Raw genomic sequence first — 17,195 nt, 5'->3', positions numbered from 1 at the left:
AGCAAGATTTTCTTTCCCTTCCCCACAATGTTAGGATTAGCAAATGGAGAAATGTTTTCAACACGTGACCACAATGATTGCACTGAAAGGCAAATTTAGGCTAACCAACTGACCACATTGGATGCCTATCACTCTCAATCTATGAGCAAAAATGAGGTACCTCTGGGATGGAGACATGGAACCTGACAATCAAAGGAAGTAGGATTTCCAATACACACAGCCTAAGGAGTATGTGTGAAATCTCTAGAGCTCTTCTTGGTACTCCCACGATTTTTTGATTAATTATTGGGAAATTGCAACAACACAATACAGGCAGAACATCTAATGTTACAGACCTTCCAGAAATTAAAGCTAACTCATCTCCTCAGGCCAAACAACAGAACAGCTAAGGGGCTGCCTCAGACCAAGGGAATTAGAAATGGGTAGACAGTCCCCAGGAATAAATGCCAGGGAGACACAGCAACATGCCAAAGAATCAAAAATAGTAATAGTATTTACTTGATGACTTAATAATATCCCAAAACTCAGTGGAAAAAATCAAACACAAAAACATTAAGTTATTCCTTCAAACAAAATACTTAGGGCAAAAGCCCAGCTTTTACTAACAGAAACTTACAGCATTCAAGTTGCAATGCTTTTTATTAGCCACAAGAAGAAAATTTTTAGCAAACTCCTGCTAGCATGTATCAATAATATCCAGTACATTGCAGGACAGCCAACTCATTCTGCTTTCTCGTTGATCATTTCCATAATGGGATTATAAACTTAGGGTGTGAATATCTTTCTTGAGAAAGTGGTCCACTTCTAAGTTGTCTAGTATCTTCTGAAGATGAGTTATTAAGTCTTGTCTTTGAAATCTGAAAATAAAGGGATAAGTCATTAACCAAAAGATACTGGAAAAAAAACTATGAAGCAGGATTCTGTAAAAAATGCAAAGAGAAGGTCCATTTACCAGAGAATGGAAAACACATTTGCAAGGTAAGGGACAATCAAACAAGTACAAATAGTACCAGTCAAGGGTCAAGGCACACCTCAAACTCTAGTGAGAACAGAAAACACTTTGAGCTTGGAAAAACCAGTGACACACAGATAATATCAATCCAAATAGCTGGAGAAAACATGAACTCTGAGTGAGGACCACGGTTTGAGAAATGCCAGGCAGGGCCCAAACCCACACCTCCTCCAGTGTCACACTGGGCCCACTGGGAACTTACTGGTTGGTTCCTCCTACACTCACCTTGCTGCTTCTTTCATAGTATATATGACAAATTTTCTCTGCAGTTCTGGAGGTCCTTGCACTCCTTCCAGCAATTTGAGGATTTTTTCATATTCTGGACATATTTTAAAAAATCTTCAGTATTTGAAAAGTACAAGGAGGAAGTTAAATTCAATATTGGTATCTCAGCAATTGCTCAAGGGCTAAAATGTTAGAGCACGTGGGCTTTCCATGGTTATATCCAAAAGCCCGAACATAGCCATCAATAGAGCTCTGGGACATAAAACTAATTAAGGAATACTAAATGAGGGCAGCCCAGATGGCTCAGAGGTTCAGCACTTCCTTCAGCTCAGGGTGTGATCCTGAAGATCTGAGATCGAGTCCCACGTCAGGCTCCCTGCATGGAGCTTGCTTCTCCTGCCTGTGTCTCTGCCTCTCTCTCTCTCTCTCTCTCTCTCTCTCTCTCTCATGAATAAATAAATAAATAAATAAATAAATAAATAAAAATATTTTTAAAATTTTTTAAAAGGAATACTAAATGACAACAGAAAGGTTTACTGAGACATTTCAGTCCAAATAAAGAGAAACCATTCCAATCCTGAAAACCCAATTCTGGCAAAGGATGAGCCTCAAAAGCTTGGTTGAATCTAATCTAAATCACAGAATGAGAAAGATTTTCTCTGGTTTCATGGAGAGGAATTCTTATTTTGCTTACTTCCTCCAAACTGTCGAATTTCCTTCTTCAATTGCTCTTTGATTTCTATATTGATTTCCATTGGTATTGGCAGTTTATCTGTCACATCTGAGACAGACATTGATCTCATCTTGGGGTCATCTGCAGAGACAGAGAGCTGGTAATGAATCCTCTCACCAGTGCATTACTATCAGGTTTGTGAAGCAGCCCACCCTTGCTGACACTGTTTAAGTCATGAGACAAAGAATCAAACTGACTGTATGGAATGCATAAGCTCTGGAGGAATAGATTTTGACAAGTAGCTACCAGGGGGGTTTGCCCACTTTCCCTCTCCTCCCTGTGGATACTATGAAAGGTAGAAACCAGATTGAATGTGGTAGAGCTGCAATCTCATGCAATTCAACAATCGCACACAGATATCATCATGCTCCATGTCTCTAATGTTTTCATTTCATAGCAGGAGGCTATACCAGATTGATGTATTGGACCTGAAAATTTAACCTCAGTAAATATGATACAACAAAAAAGCCTCTTACATTATTGGCACTACACATACACACAGAAATGTACTTGGAAAGTATAAGCAATTAAAGAACATTTTGAGAGCCCTGGCACTCCTCATGACTTAGTGTCGCATTGCTGCTGTCTACAATGTGAAAAGCTGAACATGTCTCTTGATGTCACGATGCTTCATATTGGCACTCCATCACCAAAAATCCCCACCAGTAAATGACTCTCCTCATCAGTCTTTTCTATCTCAGGAGATCAGTTTTTTGTACTCCAAGTGTGGCAGGTCTACATCATTTCCTCATCCTTCTATATGCAGAGCATCAAGCCAAAATTGGGGATGAACAGTGAACAGGACAGAAAAACCCTTCCCTTTTGGAATGTATAATCTCCTGTGGAAGTCAGGTGATAGATGTAAAAAGAGCAAAGGGGAAAACACAGTTTGACATTGTGTCAGGGAGTAAGTAAGCAGGGATGTGATAGAGAGCAAGAGGAGAAGCCTCCGTGAGCATGTGGTCGGGCAGGGCTCACTGATGAGGTGACCCCTGGGCAAGAGGAGCAGAGGACAGAGCCAGCCTGTGCACACACAGAAGAGGAGTCTAGCTGCTGTGAGGGCCATTCAGGGCCTCTAGGAGGGGATGAACCCAGGATGTGGAGCAAAGAACAGAGACAGAGACAACAAGAAGGACAAAGAGAGGACATGTGATAGGAAGAGAGGATGGCAGGGACAAATTCTACAGGGCCTATAGACCAGGGTTGGGAGCTCAGATTTTGCTTGGACTACACAAGAGACTGGATGATAGAATAATGTTACATGTGTCACAATCTGATATCTGTGTGGACATGGTCACCCTATGCAATAGGTGGGCATCTAAGGTCAAGTGCAAAAGCAAGATCGAAGCTCAGAAGCTATGGGAGCAGGTGGATGAGGCAGGAGGCAGTGTGGAATGAGGGACAATATAATGATGGGACTCAGGAATGATGACAGTATAAGAGCCTCTAGAGAAAGAAAAGCAGAAGGAATAATTAGAATATTCAATAAGAAGAGGGAAACCAGTAGAATGCGAAGTTTTGGAAGCCATGAATGCTTCCAGGAAGGACAGAGTGAACACCTGGTCCAATGTGGCTGAGAAATTGAGGGCAGCATCAGCCAGAGCTGGTAACCTTGATGGGAAATGCTCCCGTGGTGTGGAGGACCCAGAGACCAGGCTGCTGTGGGTTAGGTAGGGAAGGGGAGGCGAGGATCGGCATCCTCATCACCTTCCAAGCACATGGCTGGGCCCCCGGGGTGGGATACTCCCTCTTCTTCCTGTTTCACTGTCAGCAGCGTCATCCTCAGCATTCTCTTAAATGGAGGCGGAGTGATAGGTTTCCCGGGACGTTTCATTTGGCTTTGGGGACCGAAAGCAGGCTCCTCTGCCTTATCAGTCATCAGTTCCTGAGGAGCATCAAGAAACATGTTCCATTAATGACAAAAATGCAACCATGCCAAGGCAATACGGAGGGTCCTCATAAAGTAAAAAATAGAATGACGCTAAGATCCAGCAATTGCACTACTAGGTATTCACCCAAAGGACACAAAAATACTGATTTGAAGGAGCACCTGAGGGACGCCTGGGTGACTCAGCAGTTGAGAGCCACCTTCCGCCCAGGGCATGATGCTAGAGTTCAGGATCAAGTCCCACATCGGACTCCCTGCATGGAGCCTGCTTCTCTCTCTTCCTATGTCTCTGCCTCTCTCTCTCTCTCTCTCTCTCTCTCTCTCTCTCTCTGTCTCTCATGAATAAATAAATAAAAATTTTTAAAAAATAATGAAGGGGCACATGGTGTTTACAGCAGCATTATCTGTAATAGCCAAGCTATGGTAAGAGCCCAAAAGTCCATGGACTGATAAATGGAAAAAGAAGAGGTGGTGCATATAAAATGGCCTATTACTCAACCATCACAAACAATGAAATCTTACCTGTGCAACAACATGAGTGGAGCTAGACAGCATAAGTTTATACAAAGTAAGTCATGCAGAGAAATGGAAATACCAAAGGATTTCACTAATATGTGGAATGCAAGTAACAAAACAGAGGAATATGGGAGGAGAAAGGAATGGAAAACCAGAAAACTTATTCCTAAGTACAGAGACCAAACTAAGGTTTACTGGAGGGGAGATGGGCATGGGGTCAAGTTTAATGTGTGACAGGGACTAAGGAGGACACTTGTGATGAGCACCAGGTATTGTATGAAAGTGTGTAATCACTGAATTCTATCCCTGAAACTAATATTACGCTCTTAACTAACTGGAGTTTAAATAAAAACTTAGCAAACAATACAACCATTCCAAACCTGCATTCTATATATGTATATACACATGCATCTATGTCATTAATATCATTTTCACAGGGACCAAGTTTTACAGTGGCCTCACAAACATTTTGTTCCCAGGAAACCCATCCTAACTTCCATCCAGTCTATGTGGAAAATGGGGGAGGCTAATATAGAAGTGTCATCCAAAGGCAAACACTGTACATGATGAATCAGATTGCTTCCAGAATGTGAACCCCTCAGCCAGAATTGAATATACATGATATCCTATTTGAGGAAGTAATAAACTATTCTGTATCAACTCTTTCAGGGGAGATAATTCCATTTCCTTTCCCAATTTGACTTAAACGCGGGGATCCATGGGTGGCCCAGCGGTTTAGTGCCTGCCTTCAGCCCAGGGCGTGATCCTGGAGTCCCGGGGTCGAGTCCCGCATCGGGCTCCCTGCATGGAGCCTGCTTCTCCATCTGCCTGTGTCTCTGCCTCTCTCTCTCTCTGTCTCTCATGAATAAATAAATAAAATCTTTTAAAAAAACAATTTGACAAAAACACAAGATTATCATTATTTACTGAATCTTCACAGAATGCCTCTTGTAGAGGGTGAGGGGAGAAATCTTTAATCCACCCACTTCAAATGACAGGGAGTTCAAATATGTCAGTCTAGCAGCCATATGATGGGCACTTTTCAAGCTGTTCATAGATCAGTTGGGACTTATTGGTATGACACACTAGCTGAAAGATCTCATCCAAGGATAACCCCCACATTTGCCCCATCATGTTAGAATCAACTGCTGATATCAATACCTTTACTGAACCATGGACGGTTCCCATTCAGGAGAAGCACAAAAGAGGGAAATAATTTTCATGGAACTTTTCATACCAGCCAGTTCATCTTCTAAATTCTTTCCATGTGCTGACTCACTTAAGCTTCCACAAAGCTTGTTGGTTTGCAACACTGGACACTTCCCTGGGTGACACAGAAACTGGCCCCCTACTCAAAAAGCAGAGAGAGGCTGAAGGAGGAAACCCCCCAATCCAATCCAAATCCCCCAGCTGCTATTACAAGTAGCAGCTGTAATAAGCAAGGCAATTTAGATACGAGGCTTGTCCTTGCCTGGCAGGAGGAATATATCATCCCTCCCACATGCCAGACCCTTCAAATTTATATGAAGGTCTCAACTGGGTTCAGTCACATAGGTGCACATCCAGGTGCAATCATGTCCCCTCCATGACCTCCTCAGACACTCCACACCTCAGGACTGCCTATGACAATATTCTCCATTTCCCTCTGCCACAATGAGCCCTGAGTGGTCATCCAGGAGTTTCTTTAGCATGCAGGTGGCTCACCTGGTGGCCCTCTGGCTATATCAACAGCTGGATTGCTTCCTTTCCTTTGTTGGGTTTAGGGGTGGCCTCCCCTGTTCTTTGTATCAGGTGCCCAATCTGTAATCAGACACCACAGGAGCTGCAAAAGTCCAAGGTTGAAAAGACAAAGACATAGTTTGTATAGGAAGGTCCTCTCCGTGTGCAAGAATAGCACTTGTGGCCTGCTCCCTACATGTTCATGTGGCTGCAGCTTCAGGAACCTGACATGGTCGTGTCTCTTACACATGCTAGTCAGGGAAGGAGGCAGTGTCAGGTAAGAGGAGATGGACTGGGAGTGGGATTCACCAGAGCAGGATATTACCTGCTCCCGTCTACAACGGTGCAGGCTCCAGTCTGGGTATGGTGCATCTCAGCAGGACAGGGGGATCCTAGGGGGCATAGAACACTTTCCCCTCCGTCACAGCTGTGAGGAAACACACCCTTCCTAATGAGACATCCCTTTGCAAATTCCAGAATATCCTGCCTCTCCCAGGACCCATGGGGCTTTGTGTCCTGAGCAGCAGGGCACAGTGATCCACTGTGAGTGTCGGACTATTCCTGTCTCCTGACTTCCATTGCTTTATGAGGCTGGGTGTCTCAGTAGGGGACTCCAGTCTGGGGTATAGGACAACAAACAGGCCCTACTGCTTGGTCATTGAAATGGATTAAAGCTGGGACAGTACTGTAGTCCACCAACCAGAACAAGGTGGATTTACTGTAGGCTATTTTACCTGACGCTTTAATATCCCATTCTTCCCTTCTAACATCCTGCTGCCTCCATCCATGTCCCGTACGTGATCCTTAAAACATATTGTGATCTTTATTTTTTTAATTTTTATTTATTTATGATAGTCACAGAGAGAGAGAGAGAGGCAGAGACATAGGCAGAGGGAGAAGCAGGCTCCATGCACCAGGAGCCCGACGTGGGATTCGATCCCAGGTCTCCAGGATCGCGCCCTGGGCCAAAGGCAGGCGCCAAACCGCTGCGCCACCCAGGGATCCCTATCGTGATCTTTAAAACATGACCTGGATCACTGTCTCTTTGATAAGGATATGTGTACACAGAACTTGGTTTCTCCAATCCCCTAATGGTGAAAACCTCCTTTGCCTAATGGTGGAAAGCTTGCATTAGGCCACATGTGTTGTCTACACAAAGCATGGCATATTGAGAACCCTCACTGGGAGGGAGGGGCCCACGTAATCACTTGCTACCCCCTCTTCAGGTGAGAATTTGGGCAGATGGTCCCAGATTCCTCTGGAAGTTGCCTGGGGCACTGTTCAGAAGGCACAGGGCAGGCTGTTGCTGCATTAACCTTAAGTCCCTGTATTGTTCAGGCTCATTCTGCCTGGTGCTGTGGTGTGACCTCCCTGACCACGCACGCCATCTACTGGATCTATGGGAAGGGCAGGTGTTAGCACTCAGCTAGGGCATCAGATTCCTCATGGCCAAGAGTCTCAGTGCCTTAGCAGTCAGAGTGTGCAAAACAGCAGTGGCAAACTCAAATATCTCTCCACATACCCTGACCTCACAAGGACTTATTCATGATCATCCACCGTCAGCTTCCCAGTGTCCATGACCTAGGATTCATCCCTGCATTTCAGGCCAACTGTCAGCATATTGGGCTCCAGGCCCCATGGTCAAGCAGCCATCAACCCTGATCCTTAGACCACATGGACCACACTGGGGGGTGTGCCCTGGCCTTTTTCCAGGATGGGCAGCTATGCCAGTGAACTCAGAGGGCATAGAAGCAATTCCCAAGAACTTTCCCCATCTGGGGGCTCCCGTGGCCTGGGGCTGTGCTGCCGAATTTCATTTATTGTATCAGGGGTCAGAGAGCATGGGGCATAGTGACCTATCCTCATCCATCACCAGTACCCTTCCACTTCGCTCAGGAGTCCTCCTTCTTAGTGGCTCTCAGGCTCCGTCTCAGCAACTGGACTAGAATCTGCAAGCAGGGATCCCTGGGTGGCACAGCGGTTTGGCGCCTGCCTTTGGCCCAGGGCGCGATCCTGGAGACCTGGGATCGAATCCCACGTCGGGCTCCCGGTGTATGGAGCCTGCTTCTCCCTCTGCCTATGTCTCTGTCTTTCTCTTTCTCTCTCTCTGTGTGACTATCATAAATAAATTTTAAAAAATTAACAAAAATTATAGAATCTGCAAGCATCTCGAGCCCCCTAACTTTGAAATCAGCACTGAAAATCTCCAACATCCCCTCCTCCTTCCCCCACCTTATCTGCCACCCCCAAGCCCATGGAGGGGTGTACCTGTTTCACTTTTTCTACCCTCAGATTTTCTTCCACCCAGCATCCAAGCTGCAGCCTGTCCTCAGGCACCAGTGACCATCCATCTGACACAGCAGAGGCCAGCCTGCCCCCCAGCCCGGAGCTTCCCATCTCTGTTGGGGTTACTCAGTGAAGCTCCTCCCACAAATGCTTCAGACTGCCTGGCACTGTAGGGGTATCCCTGCACAAACATGGCAGTCTTTAAGCATCTGAGGGACCTTCTCACCTCCCCACACAGACTGCAGTGGCCAAGCCTGGAATTCCCCAAGGGTGCCTCCTTCTCCAGACCCATTTCTCTGGTCTCCTGACTGGCTGGACCCTGGGAGCTCCCTTGGAGCTCTAGAAATCAGACTGGCCTTGTACAGGGAGGACAAGGAGGGACCAGGGAAGGAGGCAGCCATTCCACGTGGGTCCTGGCAGGTTTAAGAAGCTGGCAACGTACATACCAGGCTCCTCTTGGGTGACCCCAAGAGTAGATCTACAAACTGCGAACCAGAACCATAAAAGTTTGTATAGGCGACTACACTGGGTACATCCCAGGCACCTTCCAGATAGGCCCAGCAACCCTCACTCTGAAGCTGTGATCTGGTCACAGTTCCTAAGGCAGAGTGGAACTTACATTCAGGGACAAAGGTCAGAGTGAGTGGCTTCCAATGACTTGTGGCCAGCTTGGGGTCAACAGAAGGTCACATTCTCTCAGGAACTTCTCCAACAAAGGCAGAATTCTGGTAAAAACTAGGAACAAGGTAAGGAAGGTGAGATGTGGCGGTCAGGATCAGTCAGTGAGCACAAAGATTCCCGTGATGGGTGGCTGGCCTGAGGAAAGGAGCCTTCTCCTGGATCACTAGCTGACAGCCTGCAGGATCATCCTCCTTTGGAATCCCTTTATTTGGTAGAGGACCATCTTATGAAAATGATGAGATGAGGAAGGGGCAGGTCACTTTAAGAGTGGCCAGAAGGAGGATTGGCAGACCCTGAAATCCGTGGCCTGAGGCCCCAAGTACTGTGTTCACCACATTCACAAGGAACCTGTGAAAAAGGAGTGACTAGTGGAAAAGCAGCACGGGGGCTTGCTGCTATTTCCCTCATCCCACAATTGACATGCTTATTGATTCGGCCCTGTCTTTTGAAGTAGCAGAGTGTGAATCCATTTTTCTGAGAATTATCATCCTCTGCAAACTCCCTTAGTAATATTACTCAGTCATTAGAAACGACAAATACCCACCATTTGCTTTGATGTGGATGGAACTGGAGGGTGTTATGCTGAGAGAAATTAGTCAATCAGAAAAGGACAAACATTATATGGTCTCATTCATTTGGGGAATATAAAAATTAGTGAAAGGGAATAAAGGGAAAGGAAAGAAAAAGTGAAAATATCAGTGAGGGTGACAAAACATGAGAGACACCTAACTCTGGGAAACGAACAAGGGGTTATGGAAGGGGAGGTGGGTGGGGGGTTGGGGTGACTGGGTGATGGGCACTGAGGGGGGCACTTGGCAGGATGAGCACTGGGTGTTATGCTAAATGTTGGCAAATTGAACTCCAATAAAAAATTTAAAAAATATTTTAACTTAAAATTTTGATTGCATTTCACCTTATAAGCAAAATTTTAATTGCATTTGAACCAGAATAGTTGAAGATCAGGGACTGTACTAAGAGTTCATGTGAGGTGTGAGTAGCATAGATGGCTCATCAGTCTTCACAGCTGAGTCCAGTCGAGCCCAGGGACCACCCCTCTTTTAGTTTCTCAAGGCGTCTGCCTGGCACTCTCCATAGTAACTGCATGCAGTGGAGCAGAATGAGCCCTTTTCCTTCTCACAGGTGCTCTGCACTCTCTGTATTGTCACACCTGGAGTCTGGGCACCCTGGCAGAGCCTTGGTATACTGACATTCTTCACCCTAAGAATATAATAAGGACATTGCCTTTTTATGAAGAAACTCCAGACTTTGGTTATGCTAAATGTGAAAAGCAGATATTTCCAAATGGTACAATTCCAGCTGATTTCCAAATGGATCTTGTGTTTTCTCTTTCACTTGCCATGGTGAACACTGTTTTACATAGCTTGCTTTCAAACTCAGGAACAGAAAACTCTTCTCTTTTGGCTAAAATGATACAAGAACCCAACAGCTAAGTAGACATTTGCATCAAAAGAGGCTGAATCCTGTATCAATAGTATAACTAAGGGCCTGGTCCATTACCCAGATTCTCTTTGCTTTTTTGAAGACACTTGATCCCAGTTCAGGTTTCTCCTTATGATCGCTCTTCAGTGACATGCTACTTAAGTCCTTAATGCTGTCACATAATTCCCTAGCACTCCCAGTGGAAGTCCTAAGGTTCACTGTAAATGAATACTTTCCTGCCCATGTTCACCAGCACCAATTATTTTGCTCTACATGGCATCAATCAGAATGTGACAATTTCTTAGCTCAGGCCCCAAATAGCAAATGCACATTTTGAAAGATACTATTGTCAATAGGCTTGACCATTGCCTCACATAGAATCTTGTATTCAATAATCAGAATATAATTCTTCTCAAGGATTCAAACATTGGCAATGGTGTCAACAAAATCAAATTTTTAATTGAATGTAGACTATGATCTCTAAGCAAATTGAAATTAAATTAGCACTTCTAAGCAATACACCAAAAGGCTCTCCAAAATTTGATAACATGGTTTAAATCAGTATTTATTACTGAAATCTAGGAAAACATCATGTAACATACTCTGTGGGACACACGTAATGAGGAACAGAGAGGAAAACTTATAGCTTTATATGTTTCTCTTAGAAAAGAAAAATGGCTGCAAATTATCAAGTTCTGTCCATGGAGGAAGGTGCAAAAAAGACTACAATAATTACAGAAAAGTAGAATGAGAGCTATGTTGTGTCCTGAATGCTCATCTCTCCCCACAAGCATGTATTGAAATCCAGACCCCGAAAGAAGCTAGTATTAGGAGGCATCAGGGAACTTTGGCAGGTCCTGAGGTCAGGACAAGGTCACGACCCTGAATGGGATTAGTGCTTCAGAAAGAAGGCTCCAAAGAGATCCCGAACCCTCCCAGCACTGAGAGGAGAGAGGGTGCCAGTTCCCCAACCAGGCAGTGGACCTTCCCTAGATCACCTTGGTGCCAATACCTTGGTCCTGGGCTTCCCAGCCTCCACAGGCAGGGCCAACACGTGTCTGTCCTTGTCATCCTCTGAGTTTATGGCATGCTACTATGGCAGCCAGAACAGACTAAGACAGCTCCTCAAAGGAAAGCATAAGTTGATGACAACAAAAAGAAAAATGACCAAAAAGATGTTCAACAAAAGCAGAAGTTGTTTGCTGACACAACTAACAGCCCACACCATCCTTGGCACAATTATCAAGGACAATTTAGACATAGATAAACAACACTAGCAATCAAGAAGGAGCCCAAGCCCTACATCCAGAAGACATTTTTGTGCAAGACAGCAGGAACACCCAGAATGATGTTATATCAAATTTGGAAACTGACATGAAACAGACACTTTTCTAGAACAATGAAACCTACCAAATTCCACCAAGAAGAAACAGAAAATCTGTATGCTCCTGTATGTGGTGCCACTTTTAGCACCAAATGAAGAGCCTTCCTATCCCAGGGGCTTCTCTGGGGAGCCCTTCAAACATTCAGGAGGGAAATAATACCAGTCTTACACAGACTCTTTCAGAAAAGAGAAGAAAGTGTGTGAGTTCCCTTCTCATTTTATGAGGACAGTATAAACGTGTTACCAACATCTAACAAAAACTGCGGAAGAATAGAAAACGAAGGATCCAAATCTCTCTCCTGAACATAGGCACATGACTTCTAAACAAATGATTATCAAATGAAATTAAACAGGACATTAAAAAAACAAGAATCAGTGGTTTCTGGGTCTTTTGCTGGAAGGCGACACTGGTTTCACCCTGGAGCATTCACCAGTGTAATGTGCTACATGAACAGCAGAAACCAGGGAAAAAGAGAGTGACATGCTGGGCTCCTGGGTGGCTCAATTGGTTAAATGTCTGTCTTACGCTTAGGTCATGATTCCTAGGTCCTGATATGGGGAGCATTGGGCTCCCTACTCATCGGGGAGTCTGATTGCCCATCTGCCCCACTCCCCTGCTCATGCTCCTTCTGTGTGTGTGTGTGTGTTTCATTCTCCCACATGAGTGGGAGAATTTGCATGCAGCAAATTCTCTCACAAATAAATAAAATCATAAAATAGAGAGACATGGGGGCACATGGGTGGCTCATTTTTTAAGCATCTGACATTTGATTTCAGCTCAGTTTATGATCTCAATGTGCTAAGCTTGTGCCCCAAACTGGGCTCATGCTGGATGTGAAGCCTACATGAGATTCTCTCCCTCCCCCTCTGCCACTCCACACCCTGCTTCTGTGCCCACAAGCTATTTCCCTAAAAAAGAGATAATGACAATACAAAACAGATCAACTGAAGACACACAAAATTATATATTTAAATATATGTAAATACAAACATATATGTTAAACCTAGATTATTTCAAAAATACAAATATCTAAATAAAATGTGATAAAAGCCCTGGAAAAACACTTCATAAAAGACACACATGAATGGCCAATAAACTATATTAACCAGCACAAAATGCTCATTTAGAAATAATGAGAGTTCTCTGCATACTCATTCAGGTGGCTGAGATTAAATACTGCCTATATAGCAAGTGTTTGTGACTACATAATACAACCAGCTCTACATTGTCAGCCCCAAATTCCCACTTGATACCCAAGGTCACAGTTAAAAGGTTAGATGGAACCCCTGTAAGACTGAGATACATAAATCAAGGAAAAGTACTGCACCCCAGGCTGAGACAGAGCACCCAAGTAAGAAGAAACCACCCCAAAATGCATTACAGCACCCTACTAAGACCTCACTGCAAAGGCTGGGAAAGACAACACCTGGGAAAATCCACCCCCTAAAGCAGAGACAGAGGTCCCTAAATCCTCCCCAGCCAGGATTGAGATACAGTAGCCAAGGAAGAGTAGCCCTCCCCATACCTAAGGGAGATGAAGTGCCCAAGGAAACCTCCTCACCTAGGGCTGAGAGAGTACACTCAAGGCACAGCCCCCCTTCTTGGCAAAAATGGACTTTCCAGGAAGATTCTCAGCTCCCCAGACCTCAGAGGGAGCGCCAAAAAAGAGCCCAAAGCCCCAGTGCTGACAAAGTACCCAAGGTGAATTTGTCTCCCTGCCAAGACTCAGAGGGAGCCCCCCATGGAAAGATCCCTCTAGTAGTAAAGCATCCAAGATACAGCACCCCCACAGGAGGTGACAGAGAACCCAGGAATGTCTCCCCTGGACTCAGACACCCACTGGGGACCAGTCGAATACCAGAAAAGCCCAGGCTCATCGGGGCTGAGATAAAGCACCCAAGGAAAAGTGTCCCCTCAGACTGAGCTAAGCACCAAGGAGAGTGTCTCACAGGCTGAGGTAGAAGCCCTCAGGGAGAGGAACCTAAGGGCTGAGGTAACGCACCTCTGGAAACATTCCCCTCACAGAGCTTGAATAGAGCAGCAGGAAGCACCCCTCACTCCCTACTTTGGACTGAGATAATCACGCAAAGATGCATCCCCTCCCAGTGCTGAGAGAATTCCACAAGGAAAGGCCCTCACAGAACTCAGAGACAGCATCAAGGACAGCCTCCTCTCCAACATGGCTGAGATAACCTGCCCAGGACAGGCCTTCTCCTGAGTTGAGACCAGAACCCAAGCACAGGTCTCCACAGGCTGAGGTAGATCACCCAGGAAGATACCACAACCAAGGAAGAAGCACCCCCAGGGAACAGAGAGAGCCCCCAGGAATAGAATCCACAATCCCAATGGGAAAATCCTCACCTTGTTCCAGGAGCCTGTTGAGCACCTCACACAATGGCAGCAATGCCTCTCAGGTGGAACTTTCTAGAATGTGCCCAATGGGAGTTCCTGGAAATACGTGACCTGTGGGGTCTGGGAGTGCTGTGCACAGGGAGGTGTCTGTTAGGAAAGCTCTTATCTGTCATTACTGCCCCAGGGAGTGTAAGGGAACCAGTGAGCACCTCACATAATGGCAGTAAAGTGGTGGTGCCTCTCAGGTGGAACTTTCTAGAATGTGCCTTCTGGGATTTGCTGGAAATACACCCCCTAGGGGGTCTGGGAGTGTTGAGAACAGGGAGATGTCAGGGGAGAAGACTCTGATCTATTATTACTGACCCCAGGGGGGATAAGGGAAGCAGCAGTCCATGGGGCCTTGCTGGCCACACTGCTCTACTGCAGCCTGGCCCAAAGAAGCTGTGTGCGGTGGAGAGCCTGGTGCTGGAGAGACCTGGCGCCTCCCCAGGAGCCTACTGTGCCAGCTGCCCTAAACCTGGAAGCTATTCTTCCTGGTCACGTCTCAAGCGCCTCCTGTAGGCAGAACTCGGTCACACATGCCACAAGAAAAATCCTTTATATGAACCAGAATACTTTTCACGTATCAGCTAAAGAGTTGATATTGTTGGGCATGTGGATGTCCAATTTTCTCAGCACCATTTATTGAAGAGACTTTTTTCCAGTTGAGAGTCTTTCCTGCTTTGTCAATATGAGTTGACCATAAAGTTGAGGGTCCACCTCTGGATTCTCTATTCTGTTCCATGGATCTATGTGTCTGTTTTTGTGCCAGTACCACACTGTCTTGATGACCACAGCTTTGCAGTACAACCTGAAACTGGCATTGTGATGCCCCCAGCTATGGTTTACTTTTCTTTTCTTTTTTTTTTAATTTTTATTTATTTGTGATAGTCACAGAGAGAGAGAGAGAATGAGGCAGAGACACAGGCAGAGGGAGAAGCAGGCTCCATGCACCAGGAGCCCAACGTGGGATTCGATCCCGGGTCTCCAGGATCGCGCCCTGGGCCAAAGGCAGGCGCCAAACCGCTGCGCCACCCAGGGATCCCTATGGTTTACTTTTCAATATTGCCCTGGCTATTCGGGATCTTTTATGATTCCACACAAATCTTAGGATGATTTGTTCCAACTCTCTGAAGAAAGTCCATGGTATTTTGATAGGGATTTCATTAAACGTGTAAATTGCCCTGGGTAACATTGACATTTTCACAATATTAATTCTTCCAATCCATGAGCAAGGAATATTTTTCCCATCTCTTTGTGTCTTCCTCAATTTCCTTCAGAAGTGTTCTGTAGTTTTTAGGGTATAGATTCTTTACCTTTTGGATAGGCTTATTCCTAGGTATCTTATGCTTTTGGGTGCAATTGTAAATGGGATTGACTCCTTAATTTCACTTTCTTCAGTATCATTATTAGTGTTGAGGAATGCCACTAACTTTTGGGCATTGATTTTGTATCCTGCCACACTACTGAATTGCTGTATGAGTTCTAGCAATTTTTGGGGTGGAGTCTTTTGGGTTTTCTATGTATAGTATCATGTCATCTACAAAGAGGGAGAGTTTGACTTCTATTTTGCAAATTTGAATGCCTTTTATTTCTTTTTGTTGCCTGATTGCTGAGGCTAGGACTTCTAGTACCATGTGAATAGCAGTGGTGAGAAGGGACATCCTTGTCATGTTCCTGACCTTAGGGGAAAGGCTCTCAGTGTTCCCCACTGAGAATGATGTTTGCTGTGAGCTTTTTGTAGATGGCTTTTAAGATGCTGAGGAATGTTCCCTCTATCCCTACACTCTGAAGAGTTTTGATCAGGAATGGATGCTGTAATTTGTCAAATGCTTTCTCTGCATCTATTGAGAGCATCATATGGTTCTTGTTTTTTCTCTTGTTCATATGATATATCACATTGATTGCTTAATGAGTGTTGAACCAGCCTTGGATCCCTGGGATAAATCCCACTTGGTCATGGTGAATAATCTTCTTAATGTACTGTTGGATCCTATTGGCTAGCATTACACCATACAGAAATATGAACTCAAAAAGGATGAAAGATATAAATGTGAGACAAGAATTCATCAAAATCCTAGAGTAAAACACAGGCAACACCCTCTTTGAACTTGGCCACAGTAACTTCTTGCAAGATACATCCATGAAGGCAAGAGAAACAAAAGCAAAAATGAACTATTGGGACTTCATCAAGATCAGAAGCTTTTGCACAGCAAAAGAAACAATCAACAAAACTAAAACACAACCTACAGAATGGGAGAAGATATTTGCAAATGATGTATCAGATAAAGGACTAGTATCCAAGATCTATAAAGAGCTTATTAAACTCAACAGCAAAGAAACAAACAATCCAATCATAAAATGGGCAAAAGACATAAACAGAACTTTCACAGAGGAAGACATAGACATGGCCAACATGCACATGAGAAAGTGCTCCTCAGCATTGGCCATCAGGGAAATACAAATCAACACTACAATGAGATACCACCTCACACCAGTGAGAATGGGGAAAATTCACAAGACAGGAAACAACGAATGTTGGAGAGGATGTGGAGAAAGGGGAACCCTCTTGCCCTGTTGATGGGAATGGGAACTGCTGCAGCCACTCTGGAAAACTGTATGGAGGTTCCTCAAAGAGTTAAAAATAGATCTGCCCTACGACCCAGCAAGTGCACTGCTGAGGATTTACCCCAAAGATACAGCAGTGAAATGCCAGGACACTTGCACCCCGATGCTTATAGCAGCAATGTCCACAATAGCCAAACTGTGGCTGGAGCCTCGGTGTCCATCAAAAGATGAATGGATAAAGAAGATGTGGTCTATATATACAATGGAATATTACTTAGCCATTAGAAATGACAAATACCCGCCATTTGCTTCGATGTGGATGAAATGGGAGGGTATTATGCTGAGTGAAAT

The 17,195-nt window shown here is 44.9% G+C and overlaps 1 protein-coding gene across 4 annotated transcripts in view; it reads right to left on the bottom strand.

Moving 5' to 3' along the window:
* Positions 1–8,988, bottom strand: part of LOC112649270 (cancer/testis antigen family 45 member A8-like) — a 32,566-nt gene extending 23,578 nt beyond the window's left edge. The window contains exons 1-7 of one of the 4 annotated variants that reach the window (XR_007409286.1): positions 8,826–8,988; positions 6,079–6,196; positions 5,536–5,722; positions 3,678–3,855; positions 1,932–2,051; positions 1,238–1,331; positions 617–857 (exon numbers count right to left, since the gene is read on the bottom strand). Coding sequence is in view for 2 of the 4 variants with exons in the window: in XM_025431473.3 (XP_025287258.1) it covers positions 758–857; positions 1,238–1,331; positions 1,932–2,051; positions 3,678–3,855; positions 5,536–5,562 (519 nt within the window). In the remaining 2 variants the exon portion in view is untranslated. Of the gene's footprint in view, positions 1–557; positions 858–1,237; positions 1,352–1,931; positions 2,052–3,677; positions 3,856–5,535; positions 5,723–6,078; positions 6,197–8,825 lie in introns of those variants that run through there. The other 3 variants (XM_025431473.3, XR_003129524.3, XM_049107172.1) reach the window with 3 other exon arrangements.
* Positions 8,989–17,195: the final 8,207 nt, after the last annotated feature.

This window comes from Canis lupus, chromosome X (genome assembly GCF_003254725.2).
Source record: "Canis lupus dingo isolate Sandy chromosome X, ASM325472v2, whole genome shotgun sequence".
Classification (NCBI taxonomy): Eukaryota; Metazoa; Chordata; class Mammalia; order Carnivora; family Canidae; genus Canis; species Canis lupus.
This window is presented reverse-complemented; position numbering and strand designations above follow the sequence as displayed.